The sequence below is a fragment of the Neomonachus schauinslandi genome, chromosome 15 (assembly GCF_002201575.2).
Source record: "Neomonachus schauinslandi chromosome 15, ASM220157v2, whole genome shotgun sequence".
Lineage (NCBI taxonomy): Eukaryota > Metazoa > Chordata > Mammalia > Carnivora > Phocidae > Neomonachus > Neomonachus schauinslandi.
The window spans coordinates 764,317-789,551 of NC_058417.1; the positions used below are offsets into that span (position 1 = coordinate 764,317).

General features: G+C 64.0%; 3 protein-coding genes across 3 annotated transcripts in view; 2 read left to right on the plus strand and 1 right to left on the minus strand.

Annotated features, from left to right (window-relative positions):
- PITPNM3 (PITPNM family member 3) overlaps positions 1-6,026 on the plus strand; it is a 53,875-nt gene extending 47,849 nt beyond the window's left edge. The window contains exons 18-20 of the mRNA XM_044921791.1: positions 1,478-1,661; positions 3,239-3,367; positions 4,915-6,026. Of these exons, the coding sequence (XP_044777726.1) occupies positions 1,478-1,661; positions 3,239-3,367; positions 4,915-5,217 (616 nt within the window). The 3' untranslated portion in view covers positions 5,218-6,026. The remainder of the gene's footprint in view (positions 1-1,477; positions 1,662-3,238; positions 3,368-4,914) is intronic.
- Positions 6,027-9,086: 3,060 nt separating this feature from the next.
- PIMREG (PICALM interacting mitotic regulator) lies at positions 9,087-13,492 on the minus strand. Its single transcript, XM_021694777.1, has 5 exons — positions 13,471-13,492; positions 12,678-13,006; positions 10,952-11,253; positions 10,397-10,489; positions 9,087-9,965 (listed from the first exon to the last, which is right to left on the minus strand). Exons 2-5 carry the CDS (start codon positions 12,969-12,971, stop codon positions 9,932-9,934), a joined length of 723 nt encoding a protein of 240 aa, XP_021550452.1. The 5' UTR covers positions 12,972-13,006; positions 13,471-13,492; the 3' UTR covers positions 9,087-9,931.
- A 4,099-nt stretch (positions 13,493-17,591) lies between these two features.
- On the plus strand, positions 17,592-25,083 carry AIPL1 (aryl hydrocarbon receptor interacting protein like 1). The gene is made up of 6 exons (XM_021694721.1): positions 17,592-17,687; positions 18,262-18,441; positions 23,243-23,431; positions 24,024-24,200; positions 24,297-24,438; positions 24,816-25,083. The coding sequence occupies exons 1-6, from the start codon at positions 17,592-17,594 to the stop codon at positions 25,016-25,018; spliced, it is 987 nt and encodes a 328-aa protein (XP_021550396.1). The 3' UTR covers positions 25,019-25,083.
- Positions 25,084-25,235: the final 152 nt, after the last annotated feature.

A 25,235-nucleotide genomic window follows, 5' to 3' on the forward strand; every position in this document is an offset into this window, starting at 1 on the left:
TCCCTCCCTCCCTCCCTCCTTCCCTCCCTGTTTCTCTCCCCCTCCCTCCCTGCCTCCACCCTTCCAGGCTCAAGCTGGGAACTGAGGCAGACAGAACTCCTAGAGGGAGGAAGCTCAGTCCCATGCGGAAGACAAGTCACGGGCATGAGAAACCGTAACCCAGGATTCCAAGTGAACAGAACCCCAAGAGCAGGACAGCCCAGGCTCTGCTTGCACGCAGTAGCTGCGGGCACTGTGGGGAGGGCAGGCCAGCCTGGGTTAGGGGCTCCCAGAGTCAGCTGACCGCTAGATGCCCTTTGGTCCTGCAGGCCCTGGACAGGGTCCAGCTCCCGCTGGGGGGGGGGGCATTCATTTCTCTTACGACATCTCCAGCCCCCGCCCAAATGAGTGAGTGAGCGTCCCCCTCCCACAGCTGGGAAGGGGAGACTGTGGTCCTGCCCCCCCGGGACCCGTCCAGCGCTCGGGCCTGTCCGCCTGGGTGCCTGGGCCACGGTGGCACTCTGCAAACCTCGCCACTCATCAGAAGCTGCTCTTGATAAACAGGCGACTGGGCCCCAGCTCAGAGCTCGCCGGAGTCCCCGGGGTGACCCCTGGGCCCATGCTTTGTTGCAAAACCTCCCGGATCTCTCAGGTCAGGTTCCAGGTTTGGAAACCCCCAGTCTCTGACAAGCCTGGGGGGAGGTTAGTGCCCCAGCAGCCCCAGCAGGTCGGGCCCAGCTGGTGTCCTGCAGCCGGGATTCCGGGTGAGGTCAACAGAGAGCACCCTCCCGCGGGGCTGATTCTGCTTGGGAAGCTGGGAAGGCTTCCTGGAGGAGGGGGCCCTGAAAGACAGGGGCATGGGCACGGGAAGAGAGGAAGCCAGGGAGGCTGTGCAGGGGAGGGGGCGGCAGCTGCAGAGCACAAGGCTTGTGGGCAGCAAAGCTGCTGTGTGTGTGGAGGGGCGGGCCCCAGGTGCGCAGAGGAGGGAGACCTGAGGACGCGGCAGGGAGCCAGGATGGAGCGAGGGGATGGGTCTGTGACTGACAGATGTCGCCGTGGCAACAGCCCCAAGGATAAGGAGGAAGCGGCCCCCCAGCGCAGCCTGCAGGAGCACGCCCTGCCAGGCCTGGCTGTCGGCCCTAGGTCAGCCCTAGGTGGCAGTTCCCCCGTGCCCCCACCCTACAGACGGGCCTGCAGTCCTGGGGGGCTGCCCGGGCTGGGTTGGAGTGGGGGAGCTGTGAGCCCGGGCAGAGAAGCAAGCTGAGGGGGAGGGTGGTCAGATCCTGCTGGAAGGAGGGGAGGAGCAGAGGGGGCAGCAGTGGGGGTCAGTTGGTGGTGGGCCTGCGGTGTCTGCTGGCCATCTGGGAGATGTCCGGGACTCCCGGGGCTCAGCCCCAGTGTGGCTTTGGAGTCCTTCCCTGGGGGCTCCTCAGGAGGGCTGCGGGTGGGGTGGGGGCTGGGAGCTGGGGGCTGGACCCCCCTTGCTGTGTGTCCACAGACACTGGCAGGACCTGGGCTACCTGATCCTGTACATCACGGGCCGGCCGGACATGCAGAAGCAGCGGGTGGTGTCCTGGCTTTCTCAGCACAACTTCCCCCAGGGCATGATCTTCTTCTCGGACGGGCTGGTGCATGACCCGCTGCGGCAGAAGGCCATCTTCCTCCGCAACCTCGTGCAGGAGGTGAGTCCCCACAGCCGGGAAGGGGAGAGATCAGCCCCCAGACCCTGCTGCACGCTCCTCCCCTCCGCCCTCCACCTGCAACTGCGCCTGGGTGCAGAGCACACCCGTGTGTCTCGCTGGGAGCCCGCACAGCTCCGCAAGGTGGGTGCTGTCCGCAGGGACCCGTGAGGACGACGCGGCTCACTGCGGCTCAGTGATTCGCCCACGATTCCTGAGTCACACGCGTCCTCCTTTATCTCCTGCCCCCGAAGCCTGAACTCTGTCTCTGCCTCTGGTTATTCATTCAGTGGACACCTAAGTGGCCACTGTGCTCCGTCTGGGTCCTGCTTCGGGGCACCGAGCTGTTCTCTCCTCCCGAGCTGTGACCTGGAGCGGTCCTCACCGTGGGACCCAGGCCCCAGCACAGCGTCCCCTGGGAGCTCCTTAGACGGGTAGACGCTCTGCCTCCCCCTCCTGCATCAGACACGGTGGACAGGGCCCCACGGTCTGCGTTCTGCATTCCGCTGATGGAGGGCGGGCCCAGGGGCTCAGTGCAGCCCACAGCCTTGGTGGGTGTGACCCAGACCTGAGGATGGTTTTTGTAGCTTTCAGCGGTTGGGGGGAAGATCAGAAGGAGCATCACGGTTCATGATGTGACGATGATAGCAAACCCAGATTTCAGTGCCCGTAAACACAGTTGTGTTGGAACCCGGCCACATCATTTGCTTACGTGGTGTTAACCGTGGGTGCGAGAGTGCGGAGCCCACAGTACTTATTATCTGGGCTTTCACAGCAAAGTCTGCCAGTCCCTGACTCAGAGAAGGAAGGACAGGTGAACCGACAACCTGCTGGTCCCAGATTAGCACAGGCCCCTGGGCAAACAGGAGGACTGAGGCGGCTTTGCCCGGGCGGGGGGTGGGGGCAGAGAAGGCTTCTAGGAGGCGGCATCTTCTGAGCTGAGTCCTGAAGCCTGCATGTGAGTTTGCCAAAGAAACAGCCCGTGCAAAGGCACTGAGGTAGACGAGCCTGGGATGTTCTCTGAGGCTCGTGTGTACAGGGTCAGGCCCAGGTCAAGCAGGCGCAGAGGCCTGGAGGTCATCAGCAGCAGAGGCGTGGCCTGGGGGGGCTGGGGACGAGGAAGGGCCCAGGCCCCTGAGAGGTGAAGCTGTGAGCGACTGCGAGGAAAGGAGCAGGGGCGGAGCGGGGAGGCGGACCGTCAGAGCCCAGAGAGGCAGTTCTGGGTTCAGCCCTGGAGGCCACTGCCGTTGAAGAAGCCCAGGTGGAGGCCGAGGTGGTCAGTGGGCTATCCCCAGCGATGGCGGGACCAGAGTGGGGGCTCAAAGTGAGCAGCCGGAGGGTGAGCATCAGGGGTGGCCGGCCGACGAGCTGCGTGAGCCCCACAGTCTGGGGGGTGCGGGCGGGGAACACCCGGCCTCCGGTCCTGGGCCTGGGTCCCGTAGCACCCCGTCCAGTGGGGTCAGAGGTGCTGAGGTTCCGAATCCCCTGGGAGCTGCCCGGGGTGCAGGGCAGGGCGGGAGGGGCGGCTCCTGCAGGGACGCTTCCTGACGCGGGGTGAAGCCGGCGGCCCTGTGTTCCAGTGCTTCATCAGAATCAGTGCGGCCTACGGTTCCACGAAGGACATCTCTGTCTACAGCGTGCTGGGGCTGCCACCCTCCCAGATCTTCATCGTGGGCCGGCCCGCCAAGAAGTACCAAGCCCAGTGCCAGGTGGGTGGTGGCTGGGGGGGCGCGGGAGGCGGGGGGCAGCGCAGGCAGCTGGTTCTTCTGTCTGCTCTGTCCCCCCTTCATTCCACCAGTGCTGGTGGGCACGTGCCCAGCCAGGCCCCGTGTGGGCGCAGGGGGGGCTCCTGGTGGGACCGGATGTCATGTCATCCCGTCCAGCAGGATAGCGGGAAATGGAGGCCTGATGCATGGCGGGGAGCACAGGGTCGTGGGCCCCCAGCGAGGAACAGCTAAGATGGGGGGGCGGGTTTCGGGACTTTGAAGGAGTCGTCCAGCAAAGGCTTGAGGTGGGAAGAGCATTGGCGGCAGGAGCAGCAGAAGCAGAGGCGGGGGGTGACAGCAGGACCCCAGCTCGGCTTGGGGGGGCGCAGCCCAGCGCCTGGCTCACGGCCCGTGTCCTTGACGTCTTGGCGGTGAGTCTGTGGTTGAGAGTGGTCCCCAGGCTGCAGGTGGAAGGCCCGTCGGGAGAAGGGGAGGCGTCCGAGAGACACCGCGAGGCAGGATGGCTTGGAGTCCGAAGTGACCGGGTCAGACGTGTGGGCTGAAGGACAGGGAGAGCCACGGATGGCGCCCGGTTTCTGGCGTGGGTGACCAGACAGGTGCTGCTGTCACGGGGACTGAGAGCAGGTTGGAGAACACGGGGATTGAAGGGAAGGTGATGACCCCTCGGACTGTGGGGTGTGACAGCAACCCTCAGGTGCAGGGCAGAGACGGTGCCCCCCTCAGAGTGGGACCCGGGCAGAGACGGTGCCCCCCAGAGTGGGACCCGAGGTAGAGACGGTGCCCCCCAGAGTGAGACCCGGGGCAGAGACGGTGTCCCCCCCAGAGTGGGACCCGGGGCAGAGACGGTGTCCCCCCCAGAGTGGGACCCGGGGTAGAGACGGTGCCCCCCAGAGTGAGACCCGGGGCAGAGACGGTGCCCCCCAGAGTGGGACCCGGGGCAGAGACGGTGTCCCCCCCGGGGGGGGACCGGGGAGAGGGGGGGCCCCCCCCCAGAGTGGGACCCGGGCCAGATGCCCCCCCAGAGTGGGACCCGGGGCTTCTCAGGCCCTGATGCCCAGGTGTCCTGGGGCCTTGGTCACATCCGTAGGCCTGGCTGGGGCCGGAGAGCCTGCCCGTCAGGGCCCAGGTCCTGTAGCTGCTGCTGGTCCACGACCCACTTTCTGGGGAGCAGGGTGTGAGGACCCAGGGGGGCGATGGGCAGGAAGGCCGCCGTGGGGGCCAGGACCTGATGGAGTCCGTGGAGGAGGGGCTGGGTGATGGGACAAACTTGCATTTGGGGGATTTGGTGGCAAGGGACAAGGATCCCCCGTCAAGAACCCAGAGCTCAGTGCGTCCCAGGGGTGCGGATGGATGTGCTCAGAGGTTCAAGGTGGGCGGGGAGCTGTTCTAGGTCCTGAGCTCCCCATCCCGCCAGGCTCCAGGGCACAGCTGGAGACCCGGGTGGGGCGGGCGCGGGAGGCGTGGGGGCGGCAGCTCGCGGCTCTTCCTCCCGCCTGACGCCTGTGCCTCCCCCCTGCCCCCGCCGGCAGTTCCTGAGCGAGGGCTACGCGGCCCACCTGGCGGCGCTGGAGGCCGGCCACCGCTCGCGCCCCAAGAAGAACAACTCGCGCATGATCCTGCGCAAGGGCAGCTTCGGGCTGCACGCCCAGCCCGAGTTCCTGCGGAAGCGCAACCACCTGCGCAGGACCATGTCGGTGCAGCAGCCCGACCCGCCCGCCAACCCCAAGCCCGAGCGGGCGCAGAGCCAGCCCGAGTCCGACAAGGACCATGAGCGGCCCCTGGCCGCGCTCAGCTGGGCGCGCGGGCCCCCCAAGTTCGAGTCGGTGCCCTGAGGGCCGGGCTGTGCGCAGAGCAGGGGGGCCCTGCCTGTGGGCCAGGGGGGCTGCTGCTCCCCGAGACAGGCCTTTTCCTGCTTTTTCCCTCCCGTGTCTGTCCAGCAGTGTCCGACCAGAGCGGGGAGGGACCCAGCCGCGCCCAGGGGGTAGAGCCCAGGGTCTGTGTGCAGCCGCGGCTGCCTCCCCGTGTGGGGCCCGTGACCGCAAGCCCGGGTCAGCGCTGGTGCGTGTGCGACGCCAGGGAGCGGGCCTGCCCGGAGCGGGACGGTTGGGCGGAGTCGACCATCCTTCTGGGGCCCCGAGGCTTTGGAGGTGCCGGGCAGGCCCGGAGGGGAGAAGCCCCCAGACCGGGCAGCAGCGGCCCCGGCGGGCACAGCTCCTGCCGGAGGGGCGAGCGGCATTTGCACCGCCCTCCCTGTGGCATCCCGGGTCACCGTCTTGGGCCTCCTGGCTTTCCTGGGGCCAAGTGGCCACCTTCTGGGAGTGAGAGGCTATCCCGGGTCCTCCTGTGTCCGCGGTGTCTGTCCACGGCCCTGGGGGGAGCGGGGTCTGGTGCTGACGGTCTGTTCTCCTGCGGCTGTCCATTGTCCCCGTCTTGTCCTCGGTACTGTCACCATTCTCTGTGGCCTGTGAGGACAGTCATTCCTCTTCCCGGGGTCCTGCCTGGCGCCCTCCCCCATGAGGCTGCGGCCTTGGGCTCTGGCCCAGCTGGGCTGCCTGTGAGCCCACTGCTCGCTCTCTCTGGGCCCTGCCTTGCTTATGGGATTGGACGGGTCTCCCCGCTGATATGGGTGCGGGTTTCTGACTCCTGGGCTGTCTTGCACTAGGAGCCCCTCAGAGGGCCCAGTGCGCACGTTGCACGCAGTCTGAGAGGGGGCTCTGGGGGCCCCTCGCGGGCTCCGAGCACCCCACCAGTTCACAGGAAGCCCTTGCGGGGAGGGAGGGGGATGGGAAGGTGGGAAGGGGTCCCTGCTCCCCGGGGCGGTTTGCTTTGCACTGATGTCCCAACCAGGTGTCCCAGGAACAGGGACATCGCCCCAGAGGGCACTGATCTGACTCGCCGTCCCAGGCTCTGCTCAGACTGATTCTCCCTCTTGGCTCCTGGAGGGCACAGAGTTGACATCCCGGCATTCTGGGGGTTCATGTGATTTTGGCTCAAACTGTTGTATTCTCTTCCCTTCTGCCTGCCACTCCGCTGGGTTTGGTGCCCCTACCCTCCCCCTGGCTCGTCCCCTGAGGTTGGCAGGGCTTGGCTCCCGGGGTGGGGGGCTCCTCAGAGCCTGCCCAAACTGTCCTGCTGCGAGCCCCTGGCCGGGGGCCTGGGTCCCTGCACTCCGCTGCTGTCCGGCCGGGCCCACTGCTGTCCCCGGGGGCTGCCACGGCCTGCTTCTGGGCCCCCTCTGGCCGTCCCCGAGGCTGGCTCAGCTCCTCCAAGCAGGGCTGCGTCCGGCCGGGCTGCCCCAGAGCCCAGACCTCTGTATCTGCAACAGGCACCCGCGTGAGCCCCGTGTCGCTTCCGCTCAGCGTCTACCTCTCACAGCTCCTGCGTGGCCCGCGTTCTCCCCGGACAGCGACCGCTCTGTGAATTGCCTGGCAAAGCGGGCGCCCTGCTGGGGCCGGGGTGGGGGGTCCGGGCTCCCAGCCCCCAGCCCACGCTCTCCGGGACGCGAGTCTTCTCCGGCACGGCCGGCTGGCCCGCTCCACCTGCAGGGCTGTCGGCACCGAGCCCGAGTCCCGGGCTGCTCCCTCTCTGGCCCTGCCTCCCGGCGGTTCCCGGTTCGCACGGGCCGCTCCTCCTTCCACATTCCATCCGCGGGGCGCTCTGTGAGGTGCCAGCGCTTAGGGCCTAGCCACGTCCACCCTTTCCAGAATATGCCCTGGACGGAGCGCGGGCAGACGGCCTGCCTCTCTGATGTTACGCGGAAGCTGCTGATGTAGGTGATAAAGTCCTTAGTGGGCGTTCCTTCTTCCCGAGTTGGGCTTCCTCTGCTCTGTGAACCCCAGGCCGGAAGCCTGAGAGACAGAGACAGACGGAGACAGAGAGCGCCGGGACCCTGCAGGGGAACCTGCGTCCCGTGAGCAGGTCTCCAGGGCCTGGGCTCTGGAGCTGGGCTGGGGCACCCGGCCGGAGGCCACCCCCTTGCTGTCCGGAGCTCGGAGGACCCACGCCCGCGATGCTGAAGGTGTACAGCGGGACGCGGTGAGCGGGACCCCCAGGAGCCCCAGCTGGGGCGCGTGCGGGGTGGGGTTCGGCAGCGGGAGGCTCCTCGGCTCTCCCAGAGACTCTAACCAACACACTTCCTGTACCAGTGGCTTGTTCCGTTGTGTCCGTCCACTCCAGGCCGAGAAAAACAAAGCACCCAGTGGTGCTGTTCTCTGGAGGGGGCTTGCCTCTCCCCAGAGCAGTTCCGTGACCCGGTCTGGCTGTTTCCTAGAGAATCCTTCCAGTTCCCGGTGTGCCCGCTCCCTGGGGGCTGGGAACCTCTCTTCCTGCCTGACCAAAGCTCCTCGTCTCTCGTGTGGCATGTTTGTTCTTCCCGATCCGGGGCCGTGCTTGCCGGAGCGCTGCCTGCCCCCCTCGTCCGCACTCGCCCTGTTGGGGGCTCGGGATGCACCGCTGGCTGGCGCCCGCTCTCCCGGCATCATGGGTTTTCTCTGGAAGATTTCGCAACTCCTCCCTTAGGCTCCACAAAGCACATATTTAAAAAAGTCAACTCTTTTCATGCTTTTGGATGAATGGCCCTCCTGTCTGGGTGCCGGGCCGCGGGAGAGCAGGTGTGGACCCCGCATTCCGGAGGTTGCCGGGGCGTGGGCTCCCTGAAAGAGGGGAGGCCGGGTCTCACGGTCTCGAGATGGTCCTTTTACCTCCTTGGAGCCCAGAGTCTGTGCCCCCGACGTGTCCTGCAGGCAAAACAGGGCGCCGGTTTTTGAAAGAAACCCAGTCCCATCGGGTGGGGAGGTGGCACTGATTCTGCTCGGACGCCGCTCCCCCCCGCCAGCCTCGGTGCCGCCCCGCTCCGGAGGGGCGCCCGGACTGCGGCGGAGCCCCGCAGCTTGCCCCCGCCTTAAATAACCAATTTCCCGCCGAATCCCGGGGGTTTGGGTGCCAAGTGCTCTGGAAACCTATTCTCTTTGGTTCAGCCAAAAGAAGCCACCCCTCCCTCCTTCCCCTCCCTCTGGGCTTGGGGACACTTTCTTAAAAATCACAGCTAGGGTGACGTCCCTGAGCAGTAGCGAGGCCTGGCCCGGGTCCTGCCGTTGGGGCCGGCAGGGAACGCAGTGGGACCCCACCCTCACTGGGACGAGGATCGGCAGGTGACACCGAGGGGCAGGACAGGAGGCAGCCCGCTCGAGGGGCCTCCACCCCGGGACCCCACTGTCCTTTCCTATTTGTTTACTCCATGGCGGCAGCCTGTCTGACCTTGTCCGTGGTCTGGCTGTTCCTAAATGTGTGACTCTCAGTATTACTTGTGGTGGATGGTTCTGTGGTCAAAGAAAGGTTTACCCTCCTTCTCATGGCTGCCTTGTACAAAATCCGTTAGAGAAGAAAATGTAAAATACCAGGTTTCTAACAGGACACACACCGCGTTACGGAGCTAAAAGATTTTTACAACTGGTCTTGATTTTGGCGTGAGCTGGTTTTTAACTCTCGGATGTTGTCACTTAAATAAAAACCTTATTTGCCTTTAAGGTGTTCTTGGTTCCGAGCGAAGCTGAGAGACCGTTCCTGCTCCTCATGCTCCCCCTGAGCTGGGGGCCGGCCGCTTGGCCCGGGGAGGGCGAGGGGAGTGCAGCCCCGCCGCCCCGACTGGTGTGTGTGTGTGTGTGTGAGTGTGAGACACAGAGAACAGAAGTCACACTCAGAAGCAGAGTCTTTATTATGAAAAAGCAGTGTTATCTCCAGGGAAGTCACGCGCTGGTTTCTTTCTAATAAAATGACAAAGTGGGTTTCTTAAATAATTTACCGAGGGCAGAAGCCCCCACTGAGCGGTGCCACCCCTTCCCGCACACCCACGGCGCTCTGTGCTGACGGCAAGTAGGGGTCTGTGGGCCCAGGGTCTCGGGGCTCTGGGGGGGCCGCGGGGACGGGAGCTGGGGTCCCTGGGCCGCCCAGGGGCTGATTCCTCACAGGCCCCCCTCCTGGGTGCACGGCTCAGGGCTCCCCAGAATCTCTGCTGCCCGGGCTTCCCGCTGTAGACGCGCCCCGGAGCTCGAGTGCGGCATGAGTCTCCAGGCCCAGTGAGTCTCAGGCTGGGGTGGGCGGTCACGGGCAGAACCAGCTGTGGCCGGTTCTGAGCAGAGGCCCCTTGTTAGCAGGGGCCCGAGGGCAGTGCTCGGGAACTCGGGGGCACACACGGGCCCTGGTGTGAGGGAGTGGTGGTCAGATGTGGCTCGCTTCCTGCAAATACACAGCTCCCTTCGTGCCCCCCTCCCCGCGCTCAGAGCAGGACGTGGGGGCCCCACGGTCGTGCCCCCGGCGGCGGGAGCTAGGAGGTGGCCGGTGTGCTCGGCTACTGACGGGGTCGGTGAGGTCAGCAGCTCTCGCTCCAGGCGAGGGGAGACTCGCACACTTCCTGCCCTGCTGGGCCTGTCAGCTCCGGGGTGTTTTCCAGAAAAGACTCCGTTCTTGCACATGTTTGTGCGTGAGGAGGAGGAGGAGGGCCCAGGGAAGATGCTTGGAGGAAGGCATTACCTGCAGGCACCGTCCTCCTCAGTCTCGGACGAGAGAAACGGTCATGTCGCCGCTAGAGGTGGGAGGGCGGGAGGGACCAATGCCGTTGGTGCCGCGGGCTCGAGGGGCCCTCCCGCCACGTCCCCAGAGCTGGCCGCGCCCCACCCAGGAGCCCATCGTGGCCACTGGATGGACGGGGGACTGGCCCCACGTTAGGGCGGCTGCAGACCCGAGGCTTGCCTCCAGGAGGGGGTCCTGAGCACAGACCAGAAACTCCCTAGCGGCCACGGAGCTCTTCCCAATTCCACGGGCAGGCAGGAATCGGGGAGCCATGGGGAATGTTGGAGGAGGGCAGGTCTTCCAGGAAGCAGGTACCTGGCCTGGGGGGTTCCAGGTGATGGACCAATGTGGCACCAGGAAGGCCCAGAGAGGGGCAGGGGCAGGCCAGGGTCACACAGCAGGTCAGACCCAGGGGCAAAGATGGCCCCAGAAATGCCGGCTCACCTCTCAGCCACGATGGCCTCGTCTGGCTCCTGGGACAGCTGCTGGAGACGCTGCAGTCCTGCTCCCACAGGCTCTAGGTCACCGTCAGACTCGCTGAAACAAGCAAAAGCCGCCCCCGAGACTCGCGGAAACCGTAGCCAGCCCCCCCCCCAGGTGGCACTGGGCCGGGCGTGCAGGCTGGGGGGATGCCGGGAGCTGGGAACACCTTGTCCCAGACCCTCCCCTCCCCCCAGGAAGTGACATCGGTGTCACTTGGCGCGCCAGGCCCAGAAGGTCAAGGGCAGGCGACCTTGCAGACAGGCCAACCCTGCCGTTGCCCCCTTGGAACCTGAGCCTCGGCCTCCGGAGGGCTTTCAGACTTGCTTTGGGCTCGCCGGGAGGCTCGCGTCTTTGACCGATAGGGAAACTGAGGCCCTGGAGGACCCCCCCACCCAGGCCCCCCGCCAGCCGGGGCAGAGCTGGGCCAGAGCATGGCTGCCGGCAGCTCAGGTGCCCCTGGCAGCCGCAGGAGGGGGCCCAGCTCGCGTTGGGGGCGCCAGGCACGGCTCCCCTTACCTGGGGGAGCAGAGGGGCTCTGTCGAGGAGTAGGGACTGCGGAGGGCGGCCTCCCTCCTGGGCCGCCGCAGGGGGTAGGCGCGTGGGCCCCCGTGGGCAGGGAGCCGGTGACCGTCCCTCTCCCTCGGGTCCAGGGCCACGTAGGCGTGGGCAGAGGCCTCCTCACGGCGGCCCTTGGAGGCCTCAGCCGTGTGCTCTTCTGACAGCCGGGCGCTCTTCTGTGCCCCCCTCCGCCGCCTCCTGGCTCTCACCTGGGTTTCCACCAGCCACTTGGTGCCACCGTGGCAGGACTCCTGGATTCTCTGTGGCGGGTACAGGGAGAGCTGAGCAGGGACCACAGCCAAGCGGGCGCTACCCCCAAGTGTCCCGGCTGTACCTCCCGCCCCTCGGCCCCCCAGCGGGCCTGCGGGCCCCGGCAGCTCCGGGTCCCGGGTCCCGGGTCCCGGGGCAGGATGAGTCTGTGGGACCCGGGCCTGCTGCAGCCGCCACCTCAGAACCCCCCGGGGAGTGAGTGCGCTGGTCAGAGTCCGCGTTCACCCAAGCCCAAACCCTCTCCCGGGACCCATAACGACCCCGGCTCTCCCAGCAAGGCCCAGAGCCCAGGCCTGCCCCCCAGGACCCGCCTCTGGTCTCACACAGCAGTTCACCGTCCACGCTGCTGCAGGCTTCTGCAGGGCCAGCTCTCAGGACGCTCAAGGGCTCGGAAGCCCTGTAGGGCTCCTCACTGCCTACGGGGGCAAGCCTGAGCCCTGGGGTCTCTCGGACCCGCCTGGGCTCCTCTCAGCCAGAACGTCTGCCCGGCAGAGCCAGAGGCCAGAGCTTAGACTAAGACCCAAGTTCCATGTGGTGTGTGGTGTGGCCGTGGGCGGACCGTCTCATTTCACGTCTCTGAGCCCCGGGGAATAAAACCGTCCTGGGGCTCCTACAGACGAGACTGACGTTTGGCTCAGAGACCTCTCAGCGGAGGGTCTGTGGATTTCAGATCCCCGGTCAGACCCCAAGGAGATACCCACCCCCATTCTTTCCTTGGGGGTCGGTCCATGCTCGCGGCTTCTGTCCCTCCTAGGTGACACCTTCCCTCATTTTTGGGTTTGAAGACCCGTTCACCTGGAAAGCCCACAGGTACTCCACACTTGTCACCTGACTCGAATCCCTGCAGACCTACCTTTGAGCCTCTGCAAGGCCAGGCCCCCCAGGCCCCTCGGAGGTGAATCTGCTTCTCACCCTCTACCACCTAGCTGAAGAACAGTACTAATATGCTAATCCGGCCGGATTCCAACCCTGATGAAAATCCTCCCCCTGGCTCCCAGTCGCTCCTGGGAGAGTCTAGAAACACCTCCAGCCCGGGACCCCTGCCCTTCCCGTCCTCGCTCTCTGCCCTCTGGCCACACCCAGACTTGTCTTCTGCGTCTCGCTGTCCCCCAGCTCTGGATCTGGACTCAGGCTATTTCGCTTGCCTTACAACTTCCTCCCACTGCCCCTGTCCTGGGTGGTTCCGTGGAGTCACCTCCTCTGGAAGCCCTCCTGTGTTTGGTGTCCCCCCATTTCGCCCTTGCTTGCCACCCTACCACAACGCAGCTGTATCGTCTTGCGTCGTGGGGCTCGGTTCCCTTGGACAGTGCACCTGTCCTCATGGGGTTGCCTCCTCACAGCGGCCCTTGGAGGCCTTAGCCGTCTGGCACCACGGAAGCCTGAGCCAAGGGACAGTGGACGTCGCCCGCCTTACCTGGGACACGGCACCCAGGGCGTTCTTCGCTGAGCGAGCCGCAGCCTGGAGGCCCTGCTGGCCTGGCTTGGGGCTTTCCAGGCGTTTCCAGGAGGGCCCTGCGCCGAGGTTGAGACTGACCGCTCTCAGGGGCAGCCTCCTCTGGAACTGTCTGCACAGGGAGCCCAGGGCCCCCCCGGAGGTCTCCGGATGGCAGGCGGCCCGCGGCAGCACCTCCTTCCCTTCCAGCAGTTGCTGGTCCTGGAGCGATCTCGGCTGCACCGAGGCCCCCACGCCCGGCCACTTGGAGGCCATCTGCCTGGGCAAGAGTCTGTTCAGCCCACCAGAGCCTGGGGAGGAGACCAAAGGGCAGGTCAGCAAGGCATCCCCCTTACCTCCCCAGGCCCCACGGACACACAGGCGGCCCGGGCTGGGCGTGGAGGCCCTTGGCAGCCGTGGGTGCGGGAAGCAGGGTGCTTCCTGGAAGAGGGGTCAGCGAGGCCCAGAAGAGGGCGGAGGGGGGACGTGCCGCTCCGCGTGTCTGCGGGTGTCTACAACAGCCGTCTTTCCCTCCAGCCTCCTTTCGGCTCTCGGACTCCAGCGGGGAGGCGGGCAGAGTCCGGACCGGCCCTCGCCGAGCCTGCCTGCGCCGGGGCCCCATCGGCGGCCCTTTCGCGAGCGCCGCGCGGACCCCCCGATCCGCATCTTGCAATCCCCGGCCGGCCCCGCCTGCGCGCCCGACCTGCCCGAGCCCCCCGCCTCGTCCGGGTCCCGTGGGAACGGAAGGGCCACCGAGTCCCCGGGATGCGCTCACCCAACGGCCCCCGGCGCCGCCCGCACGCCCCGCACAGCCGCTCCGCGCCCACCCGGCCGGTTTGAAACTCCGCGCGGATCCGCCCCCCGGCCCGTCCTCGTAGCTGATTGGCCGTGTCCCCGCAGCGCGGCCGCGCCCGGGATCCGATTGGCTCCCGCCCTCGCGGCGGGAATGCTGCCCTCCGATTGGCTGGCCGCCCCATTCATGCCTCGGGCCGCGCCCCTTTGTCCCCGCGGTCCGGCGCCCCGCCGAGGGGGGTGTCTCCCCGGTGCGCTCGCGAGGTGCCCGCTCCCGCGCCGTGGGTCTCTGTCTCCAGTCCTCGCTCTGTGGTCCGCAAACGCGCCCCCCGCACTCTGGACCCTGGAAGATCCTGGAGGAGGGGACAGACTAGGATACACCGGTCCCCGCCCTCCTCCAGGGCAGCCGCCCATCCAGGGCGAGGCCTCCCCCCCCCAGCATCCGAACAAGCTCCAAACCTCCCCCTTTAGAAAGTCCCTCCCTGCTTCCCGCGACCCCAGGGCAACCCTGCCGCGCCCCCCCCAGGCTACCCCGCTGCGGACCTCACCCGGCCCTCGGGCCCCTCACCGCGTAGCTCTGTCCCAGGCCGCGACAGGGCTCCCCACCGGGCAGCGCGCCCCCTCTCCGGCGGGGTCTCCATCGGCGCTCCCCCCTCACCGTGGCTCTGTGCCGGCCGCTACAGAGCTGGGGGACCCCAGTCCTCGGGCACAGGGACTCTCGTCTCCCCGGCGGGGGGTGGGGGGATGCGCGCCCCAGGTGCTGGTGTGCCTGACGAGCCCTTCCGTGGTGACCTCACGGGGCAGCCTAGGAGTAGACCAGGAAACAGGTCTGGCGAGGTTAGGTGGGCCCCAGTGGCCCTCAGTTAGGGGCCGGCGGGATTCCCCGAGTGGGGAACCAGGGTCCCTGCACCCACTCCTCAGATCTAGCGTGTGCGGAGAGACCAGTGTCAATGAACCAAAGAACCAATAATCCAAGAAAATGATGACACAATGAAGGCGCCCACATGGCCCGTTTACAGCTCAGGCCTAGAGAATGAGCCAAGGGAGCAGAGAATGTGTTTGGGGGGGGCTCCTGGCACAGGGGGCCAGCACCCACGGTCGGACACCCAGCCCACAGATGTGTAAGTGAGACAGAAGTTTCCGGAAGCAATATTGGGCTCTGAGCGGTGTGCTGTGATTCTCTGCTTTGCTGTTTCATCGCCTGACCAGGGCTCTGCCTTCCCCCCGCCTTCCGTGCGCTGAGGCTGACTTGTGGCCTGTTGGGGACAGGCTTGCGGGTGGTACTTAGGGGATTCGATTCCTGCCTTTCACCAGTGACGCGGGGGGGGGGGGGGGGGGGGGGAGGAAGCGAGCGCCCGTTGTTCTCCCGAAAACTAACCTGCGGCTCAGTGAAGGGGAAACAGTCTGAGCTCCGAGGGGCTGGTCCCCACTGTGTCCGGCCATCACAGGACAGCCTGCAACTGTCCAGCCTGAGCCCGGGCCAAGCCCACAGAGGAGGTGCTATTTTTACTCCCATTTCGGATGGCAGCGCAGATTGGGAAGGTGACGTGTCTGGCCCAACACGGAGGGCAGTCAGAGCTGGAACAGAAACCCTTGCGTGTCCGGCTTCCCACCCCGAATGCTTAACCGTCGTGGATCGTGGCATCTCCCCAGGGTCAGGCGTGAATGGAGGGATGCTTGACGGGGCCCCCTGCCCACGTGGGGCTTTGCACCCCCTCCCTCAGAACGTCCCCGGCAGCCCAGGTGAAGGGACAGCAGTGTCTGTGTCAACGAGGGGAGGAAGAAACGTTTTCTTCTGAATGAGAGGCTCTCATTCAGAGGCCAGGCGGGGGAAGGAGAGGGGGTGTGCTGAGGGGGGCAGGCTCCTGGTGGAGGGGTTGCAGGAGGGGACGGGGGCTCTGCGGAAGGAGACAAAGCCAGTCCCGGGCGGAGGCTTTGGGGGGTCCAGCCCCACCCGTGCCTCTCTTGGAGAGGAGGGTGGAGGAGGAGAGGAGGGTGGAGGAGGAGAGGAGGAGGGGCGCCAGCCCTGCCCTGTCCTGGGCGGGGCTCCCTATCCGGCCGCAGAATTTTCTGCCAGTTCCCGTGACCTCCTAGAATGGTCGGTGCTGGAAGAAGCAGACACTACACGGTGCCAGACGCCACGAGTGAGGCGTGCTCGGGGTGAGGAAGGGGAGGAAGGGGCGTGGGGAACCCCATGTGAGCGGGGCCAGCGCGGGCTCCCCCAGGCATGCGGGGGTTTTAGGGGAGGAGCTAGGGACAAAGTGCAGGGTGGAGGGGGGTGGCGAGGCTTTCCAACACAAGGGCCTGCCAAGGCCGGGGTAGGGGCCTGGGCACCACCTGCTTCTAGGCCAGAGGGAGGACTGAGGTCCCGCCCCCTGGGGCAGGCGGCCTGGGGCAGGGGTTGATCCACTGCGGGGAAGGAGCCTGGGCTATTCCTGAGCGTGGCAGAAAGCCTTTGATGTGTTTTAAGAGGGGTGGGGTTATTAGACTTGCTTCTCCCTGAAGTCCCTTAGGAGGTTAGTCTGGGGGCCCGTCCGGAGGCTGTGGCCTGAACACCTCCTTCTTCTGGCCTCCGTTTCGACAAGCACCCCCCAACCCCACTCCCACCCCTGCCTACCGGGGGCTCAGATCTAGCTGATCTACCCCGCCGTCCCCCATGCCTCTCGACCCTCTCCACCCTCTAGAGCAGAGCGATCAGTCAGCTTTCTCTTCCACCGCGGATTACATCAAGAAATCAGTCGTCTAGCATGATGCACACATACAAAGCCAACAGTCACACCACCCTCATGGGGGGAGGGGACAGCACTGCCAGGACCCCAGAAGCAGCCCCCCACCCCCACCCCTGGGTCCTGCCTCCATCTCTCCCTCCCCCGACTTTCATGGTAATCACTTTTATTTCCCTTTGTACTTTCAGCATCTGACCTCCCGTCTTGCTTCCTATGCGTTTGGACCCCTCTAGGTTGCTGTGTGGCTAGGGAAGGGCGGGACAGAGGAGAAGGACCCCAGGACCCCGGCACTCGAACCCCCTGCCTGCAGGGAGGGCTGGATCTGGGCCCTTGGGGGTCTGAGCACCCCGGGAGGGGGCCTGGAGGGGCCTGATCCAGCTGCCCCAGTCTGGGTTTGGGCGCTCAGGCTTGGTCTCCTCTATGCCAGTGGTTCTTCGTGGGAGAATTTGGGGGGCTGGGTTTGGGGTCCCACTTGCTGCTCCAGGGGAGAGAGGCAGGGGAGATGGATCTTCACGTTTCGGGGGGACGATGGAGTTAAGGAGGGTGGCAGACACCCAAGGCCGCAGGTCAGGAAATGAGAGGTAGGGTCAGCGGCTCTCTGTGGCTCCTGACAATCCAGTGTTCCATCCCTCTCTGCAGCGCCCCTGTCCCTTCCCGCTCTCAGTCTGGGGTCGCCCAGAGGAAGGACCCTGGGAGCCCGAGCACAGCAGCTTCCACTGGCCACAAGGTGGCGCCAGACACCACATCTTCAGGCCACCTGTCACGGAGGCCAGAAAGGGGATCCCAGGTGCAGGGATTGAGCTCTCCCGGGGACCCAGGGCACAGGGATGAGGAATGAGACCCTCCAACGGGGGAGAGCCCCGCTCCCCACCTCCAGGAGCTGGAGTGGGGGCTGGAGTGGGGCTGGGGGGCGCCCTTAACTTTTCCCAAACCTGCCCCTTCTCTTACCCGTTTTAGAGCCCCCCAGGCCAGAAACCTGGTTTCCCCACCCCCCAGGATCACATCCTCTCCTGCATAGAGTTTGGGGGGAGAGGAGGAGGAAAGAGGCAAGAGGGAAGGCAGGGACCGTAGAGACCACAGGGCCTTGGCACGGACACCGGGTCCTGTTCCCCTTGGCTGGCCTGAGGCCTCTTTCCTGCCACACACTCTCCCCGTCTTCTCTGAGAACACTCGGGCTGCTTTCTTCTTGGGATGGGAGAAAACCAAAGGTGGGTGTCAGGGGGGGCCTCACATCACCCTGAGGAGCAGGCGCTAGGTGCCGCCCGGCTTACTCCTGGCTCACACCCGCCCCCGGGGCAGGGCCAATCCCGGGGTCTGGGTGTCTTCCTCCTGGGAGATTATCTCAGCCTGAGCCCGACACCTCCCTGGGCCGGGAGCCATGGATGCCGCTCTGCTCCTGAACGTGGAAGGGGTCAAGAAAACCATTCTGCACGGAGGCGCAGGGGAGCTCCCAAACTTCATCACGGGGTCCCGGGTGAGTGGGCCTGCTCTCCCCGTACCAGACGGGGCCCCCCACGGCAGCCTTCTGCATTCCCGCTGTGCCTCTTTCAGCTTTGCCAAAACAGGGCCAGGAGGGCCCTTCCCAGAATTATCAACTCCTGAGCTTCTGGGAAACTCGGAATTGGTGCCCACTCGCTGGACGTTTTCGATACTGGCAAATTAAATTCTGGCGTGGGCTGGGGGAAGGGCTTTGGGAATTTTCTGGAGCCCCAAATGTTGAGTTGAAAAGAGAGGCCCTCGGGGTTCACGGTTTTGTCCACAAATCTCTGGTGGGCTTCCCTGGATGACGGTGGCATGGCGGGGTCTGTGGCCCCAGATCCAGGGCTTCGGTAAGCAAGGCCCTCCGGACCCACAGAGCTTCCAGGCAGTGGGACGGGGTCCTCTGGGCAGGGGGGGTTCCCAGCCCCGGCGAGTGCAGGCAGCGGGGGGGGGTAGCTGTGGGGTCTGGGCATCTGGCAGGGGTGGGGCGAGTGGAGCCCCAAGGACAGCCGCGTGAGCGACAGAGGGAGGTTGTGTTTAAGACCAGCGTCCCCCCTCTTGCTGACCAGGTGATTTTTCACTTCCGCACCATGAAATGCGACGAGGAGCGGACGGTGATAGATGACAGCAAGCGCGTGGGCCACCCCATGCACATTATCCTCGGGAACATGTTCAAGCTCGAGGTCTGGGAAGTACTGCTGACGTCCATGCGGCGAGGCGAGGTGGCTGAGTTCTGGTGTGACTCCATCGTAAGTAGGCCACGCCCGCCCATGCCGCCCACGCCGCCTGCAGGGCTTGCCCGCCCCTTTGCGGGGCTGCTGCCTTTCAGCAAAGTGGGGTGAAAGCAAAACCCTGCACCCTCTCCCTCTGCCACTGGGCACGTGGAGGGGAGTCACCCAAAACCACAAGCCCCCAGAGTGACCGTCGGTGTCGTGGCTGGCCGGGACGATGTGGCACCAGGGCCGTGCCCACACACGATTACCGGATCCTGGGCACTTGTGGCCACTGGTCACTTTCCCGCCCTCCTCCCGGCTCCCGTGAGCCGTCTAAAACTATTTGCAAATCTGTGGCCCTCCTGGGATCGCCTCCTCATTCTGTGGCCCAGATAGAAATGGGCCACAGAATGTTTAAACAAACATTTCTTTTTTTTTTTAATATTTTATTTATTTATTTTTGCGAGAGAGAGCGCACAAGCCCAAGCTGGGGGGAGGGGTAGAAGGAGGAGCAGATTCCCCAGTGAGCAGGGAGCCCGATGTGGGATTCGATCCCAGGACCCTGAGATCATGACCTGAGCCGAAGGCAGATGCTTGACGACTGAGCCACCCAGGAGCCCTAAACAAGCATTTCTTATGGAAACTTTCAAACATATACAGAAGTCGACAGAAAGTGCAGAGAAGTCCCCCGCACCCACCCCCCACGCCAGCCACCGTGGACCCCAGCCAGGCTGGCTTCCTCTACCCCTGTCCCCTGCTCTTCCTTATCCCGCAAGGTTAATTCATGCTCCAGACTCCCTACCATTACATCTAAAAGTACTAAAATTTGTATCTGTAAAAAGGATATCAAAGTAACATCACCTCAATATCATTATTACATTTTTTTAAAACCCCAATAATTCCTTCACGCCAATTACCCTCTGGTACTGTTCAAATTTCTCCAGTCGTCACATTTACTCTTTGTGGTTGGTTTGTTCCAGTCTGGACCCAAACAAAGTCTGTGCACAGGGCTCTGTGGGTGCGTGTCTCGGGGCTCTGTTTCCTTCCCTGTTTTTCCCTTGACATGGATTTGTTGAAGGAATTGGATCACTTGTCCTACAGAAGTCCCCACATTCTGATTTTGCTGGTTGCTTTGCCATGGGATTGTCTGCCATGTTCCTCTGTCCCCACAGTTTCTAGAAATTGTGCTGCATGCTTCCCACTGGGCAGCCTTCCCTGTCTGCTGGCCTCTCCTGCCGGGAGACGTCTTGTTACCGTGATCGGCTGACGGGTTGAGATGCCGCCAGCCCGATCCAGCCATTACGAAGCTCCCCCTTGGCTTTCACCTAATGGACCCACCAGCCGTTGATGGCGGATGCTCAGACCCATCCCTTCGTCAGGTGCCGCTGACCTTTCGAAGGAGCAATTTGGGAGAGAGAGACAGAGAGATCTGAGTTTGAGCTCTGCTCTGTTACTTGGCTGTGTGGCCCCGGGGAAGTCCTTTCTCCATCTGGCACTCTATTTCGTTCATCTATAAATAACGGAAACCGTACGCTAAGCGGCTGTTGAGGGGATTACAGGACGTGGTGGTGACTAAGAAAAGTCATAGTACCGAGCGATTGAAAAGTGCTTGCAGAATTTCAGAGACAGACTCCCCCGTTTTGCTGATGAGGAAGCGTAAGAGGCAGAGAAGGAAAGTGACTTGCTCTGGGTCAGACAAGTTAAGAGACACGGTCAGGGTGGGATCCCCGGTCCCCTCACTGCCCATCCGGGGCGGCTGCCCATCATAGTGGGGAGCCAGGCTGAAGTTCCGTTCTCTACCGCTAGGGGCGCCCGCCCGCCTTGTCCCTTATTTCTTGACTCACCTGGCAAATACCAGGTGAGCGACTTTTCTTTGCCTACCAGCGTCTGTGTTGTTCTTCGTCCTGGTGCTTAGAAAGATGTTAAAGGTGTTTTGTTTTTAACAAGCCAAGTCTTCAGAAAATGGGCTTTTTTGCGGCTTCACATAGTTTAAAATATCTATCTAAAGTAATATCTTTGCTTACAGTGAGGATGCCCTGCACGTTTTAGACCCACGTGCACCTGTCATTCAGGCCGCAGGGTAGACAAGGCTTGGCCACCAGCGAGGGCCCTGCCTCCATAGGATGCATGTTCGCTAACGCAGGAGAGCTGAGTGCATGGAGGGCTGCCAATAAATCCTGGATTGGCTGATTGATTTGTTGTCCGCAGAGCTTCCCCTAAAGTGAGCACGGCTGTGTGTCATGTGCTGTCTGCGTCCTTTTGGCCACAGTCACAGGAGGGCACTGCCCACTGCACTAAGCATCCACCCATCGTGGTCTGTCTGTGCCTATCTATCTGAAAACGTTCACTGGGCACCAGCTTTGGACTCTGCTGTGTGTTAGGAATGAAACAGACCAAGTTCTGCCCCTCAAGGAACCTCAGTTCTTGGAGGAGGAGTGAACATTCGAGCAATTTCGAGGCATGGCAGCCAGTCCCATGACGTAAGCAAGTGAGGGGCAGACTGCTTCGGGGCCATAGGAGATGGGCAACTAATTCTTTAGGGTCTTGGGGGAACATCTCCAAGATGACATCGAACTGGGTATTGAAGGATGCATAGGAGTTCACCAGGTCTGCACGTAGGGAGCGGGTGGCATCCAGGCCAGGAAGTGTGAAAAGGTTTGGCATGCTTAATTTGCTTAGCCCCTTTCCCCTCCAGGGTGCATCTCTCCATTTAAGAATCTGAGTTGTAGAAAGACGGCAGCAGTCAGTGGGATGATCATTTTGTTCGACAGAGGACTTAGGAGGGCTTGGCTTTCCCCCAGCAGTGCTGCTCATCACTCCCTGCAGAGCCCCCCTCCTGGACAGTCCTCACTGGATCACTCTGAAGAGCAGGGGGCTTCCTCCCTCCCTCCCCTGCCCCTACACCAGGGAGGCAGGGCCAGTGAGGAGCTGGGAGCTTCTGCCACGCCCCCACCCTCGACAGGACGCTGGTCTCTGTGTGGGACTTTTGCGTTGGTGCCTGGGATTGTGAGGCCACGGGTTGCAAACTCAGATTCCTCGAGGAGCCAGGAGCTTTGGCTGACTGCAGATCATCTGCCTCATCCAACTGGGGCAGCCAGTCCTCAGCTCCGACCGGATGGTCGCCTTGTGAAAGGGGCAGGCCCGGCGGCTGGCCATTCTGAGTTCTTAAGCTGAGCCGGAAGTCTTCATGAGCATGCGAGCTCCCTCAACATCTGAATGTTGGTGAACTAGTCATAACGGCTCCACGAGGTGAGGAGTAAGACAAAACCAATCTGCGAGCTGAATTTGGCCCATGGCTCACCAGCTTGCAGCCTCCGGTGTAGACAGCCCTGCAGACAGGACACTCGGTGTGGGGGTCCCGGGGTCCCCTGCCTCGGCCACAGGCCTGGTCTCCGTCCCCAGCGCTGGAGACGAGCTCCACAGAGCCCCATGTGTGGTTCTGGCTGCTCTGCGGCCCCCAGCCGGGCAAGCTGGCCTCCAGACTGACACAGTCTGGAGTCCTCCTTGCTCCCTCCCTCCAAGGAGGTGCCACCCGGCTGGGCACAGGACTCGGGACCTTCTTCTGGCCTTCCTCCTCCTTCCTGGATTGTTTTTGGCCTCCTGGAGGCACCCCCAGCCCACCGTGCTGCCCTGAGGCTCTACTGGAGCTAGGGTGTGGGTGTCTCATGGGACAAGTCTTTACCAGAGGTCCTGCCCAGGCAGCCACCCGGCCTTGGGGCCCGATTGCTCAGTGCACTTGCCGGGGACGCAGGGCCTGGGAGCTGGGGCCGCCTGTAGGGCCAGGAGTGGCCTCTTCCTCGGCCAGTTGCAGCTGGGCCTCTCCCTGCCGCCGGTCAGCCTGGATCCCGGCGGGATTAAATACCAGCTGGCGGCCTCTCTCACAAAGGAGCCTCTGCAGGGCTTTCTGGGCTAATCCCAGCTGCAGGGGGGTGGGGGGAGGCTGGGAGGCCTGACCTTCATCCCCGCACTGGTGACTTGGAGGACAAGCTGAACTGTTTCCGCCCCTTCAGGTCCTGGAGCTGCCGTGAGGGTGCCTGAGATGGGCCGTTTCTGAACCCCGTCCACGCAGAGGGGGGCTCTCAGAGACAGCTCACAGATGGGCAAGCTGAGGCCCAAGGGGCTGGTTTTCCCAGCCCTCCTCCACCCCGAGGGCGGCAAGCCCCGAGCCCGGTGCAGGGGGAGGCTGGGATGAGCTGGGCCTCTACCAGTCCACCTCTAACCCACGAACCCAGCTCCACGACCACAGGTACGGCCGAGGGGACCGGAGCTCAGACAGGTGCCCAGGCTCACTGCTATTCAGCAGCACCCTGGGGCTGCCGATCCGGCCCCTGGCCCCTGGCCCCTGGCCCCTGGGGCCTGCTCCCTCCCCTACTCCCCACACTTCCCTCCCTGCAGGTCACCGACCCACGGGCTCAGGTCTCTCCGGGAGAGAAATAGGTCAGGGCTGACCACAAGGGCCAGCAAGAGGCAGCATGGCCCTGAGATGAGAGCGTGTCCTCTGGAGCCGGGTGTGAATCCTGGCTCCGTCATTTCCTAGCTGTGTGACCTTAAGCAAGTTACTTAATGTCTCTGGGCTCCAGTGTCCCCACCTACAGAAGGGGGATAAGTGCCTCCCTCTCTGGGGCATCTGAAGGATGGAAGGAGCTAACAGAAGGACCTGGTAGAGCAGTCGGCCTAGAACACGGCGCAGCCGGTTATTCATGGGGGCATGTTGGGGGCAATCAGCAGGAACAACCACGGGACAGGGTGGCTGAGGCAGGACTCAGAGCGGGGCTCCGTGTGGCCCGGCTAGCTCCGAGCACACAGGCCAGACGCCATCGGCCGTCCTTCCTCCCAGCACACAGGGGTCTACCCCATCCTGTCCCGGAGCCTGCGGCAGGTGGCGGAGGGCAAGGACCCCACGGAGTGGCACGTACACACGTGTGGGCTGGCCAACATGTTCGCCTACCACACACTGGGCTACGAGGACCTGGACGAGCTGCAGAAGGAGCCGCAGCCTCTGATCTTCGTGATCGAGCTGTTGCAGGTGTGCCCTGGGGATGGGGCAGGCGGAGCGCTGTCCCAGCCTCAGGGAGCGCGCGGGGAGCCCCGCCTCGCTGGTCGCTGGGCGTCACCCGCTTTCTCTCTAGAGCACGAGAGGGCTCGTGAACCACAGCCTTGTTTGTGGGGTGGTGGGAGAAGGTCCAGCTTGGGTGGGGACTCAGCTTATGGCCAAGGATGAGGTTCAGCCCGAGGGCTACATGGGGGAACAAATAAGAGGATTGTGTCACAAAAGGGCCTTTGTGGGCCTGCTAGGACAGTTGTGCGGTTTGTGCACTGCACAAGGGCCTCACCTCTGAGGTGCTCATTATAGACCTTGTAGATCTGAACTTTTCTGATGACAATTTTCCAGCAGATGGCAGTAAAGTGTCTTGTTCTAGCCAAATGAGTATGGAGACAGTCTTCTGAATATTGGAAGTCAAGTGTTGACAAAGGGCTGTCTATTCCTAACTTGCACAAAGGTGCTCATTTAAGGCGGGGCCCCGTGGCTTCTGTCCCCTTTGTATATGGGTGTGGCCAGCTGCGGGGACGCAGGTTCCCGGGGTCCCCGCCTCACCCGCCTGCCGCTCTCGGGCCAGGTCGAGGCCCCGAGTGAGTACCAGAGGGAGACGTGGAGCCTGAACAACGAGGAGAAGATGCAGGCGGTGCCCATCCTCCACGGGGAGGGGAACCGGCTCTTCAAGCTGGGCCGCTACGAGGAAGCCTCCAGCAAGTACCAGGAGGCCATCGTCTGCCTGAGGAACCTGCAGGCCAAGGTGGGGGGCTGCCACGGGGCCGGCGCAGGCCGGGGGGCAGGGTTAGGGTTAGGGCGGCCCAGCTCACGGCAGGCAGGCGTGCCCCCCACCCCGCAGGAGAAGCCCTGGGAGGTGCAGTGGCTGAAGCTGGAGAAAATGACCAACACCCTGATCGTGAACTACTGTCAGTGTCTGCTGAAGAAGGAGGAGTACTATGAGGTGCTGGAGCATACCAGCGACATCCTGCGGCTTCACCCAGGTGCGCGCCGTACACGCGGGCGGGGCCGGGGGGCTGCTGACACCGCACTCCGGCTGTGTGCCAGGAGCCAGGCACGGGGGTTCCCTGCACTCTTCACCTCCTTCGGTGCCGGGGACGGGGGCCTGGAGCCCGCAGTGCAGGGAGCCCACGTAACCGAAGGGAAGTTACGGATTTCGGTTTGCTCCGCGGCCCTGGCAGGGTCCCCACAGGGAGGGGAGTAGGTCCTGCTGTGGCTGTTATCACCTCCATTTACAGCCGAGGAGGCGGCTCAGGAGGCACAGAGAGGTTAAGGATCATGGTCAAGGTTAAGAGTTTTGTGAGCTTCTGAGGCTGCGCCTCCAAGGGGCTCAGCTGGTGCAGTCTGATCCTCCCCTCAGGGATCGCGAAGGCCTACTACGTGCGGGCCCGGGCTCACGCGGAGGTGTGGAACGAGGCGGAGGCCAGGGCGGACCTCCAGAAAGTGCTGGAGCTGGAGCCATCCATGGGGAAGGCGGTGCGCAGGGAGCTGAGGCTTTTGGAAAATCGCATGGAGGAGAAGCAGGAGGAAGAGCGGCTCCGATGCCGGAACATGCTGGGCTAGGGTGCAGAATGGGCCTCCCCTGGCCTCCCCTGCCTGCCCTGCCTCCCCTGCCTCCCCTGGCCTCCCCTGCCTGCCCTGCCTCCCCTGGCAACCCCTGGCCTCCCCTGCCTCCTCTGACCTCCCTGGCCTCCCCTGCCTGCCCTGCTTCCCCTGGCCTCCCCGGCCTCCCCTGGCCTCCCCTGCCTGCCCTGCCTCCCCTGCCTCCCCTGGCCTCCCC

What these genes read in the sequence shown, in the direction of transcription:
- AIPL1 (XM_021694721.1), top strand. Translation starts at nt 17,592, where the DNA reads ATGGATGCCGCTCTGCTCCTGAACGTGGAAGGGGTCAAGAAAACCATT. An exon ending in ACTTCATCACGGGGTCCCGG is followed by an intron (nt 17,688 to 18,261) that starts GTGAGTGGGCCT and finishes CTTGCTGACCAG; the next exon opens with GTGATTTTTCACTTCCGCAC. An exon ending in AGTTCTGGTGTGACTCCATC is followed by an intron (nt 18,442 to 23,242) that starts GTAAGTAGGCCA and finishes CCTTCCTCCCAG; the next exon opens with CACACAGGGGTCTACCCCAT.
- PIMREG (XM_021694777.1), bottom strand. Translation starts at nt 12,971, where the DNA reads ATGGCCTCCAAGTGGCCGGGCGTGGGGGCCTCGGTGCAGCCGAGATCG. An exon ending in CCCTGGGTGCCGTGTCCCAG is followed by an intron (nt 11,254 to 12,677) that starts GTAAGGCGGGCG and finishes TACCCGCCACAG; the next exon opens with AGAATCCAGGAGTCCTGCCA. An exon ending in GAGGCCATCGTGGCTGAGAG is followed by an intron (nt 9,966 to 10,396) that starts GTGAGCCGGCAT and finishes TCCCACCTCTAG; the next exon opens with CGGCGACATGACCGTTTCTC.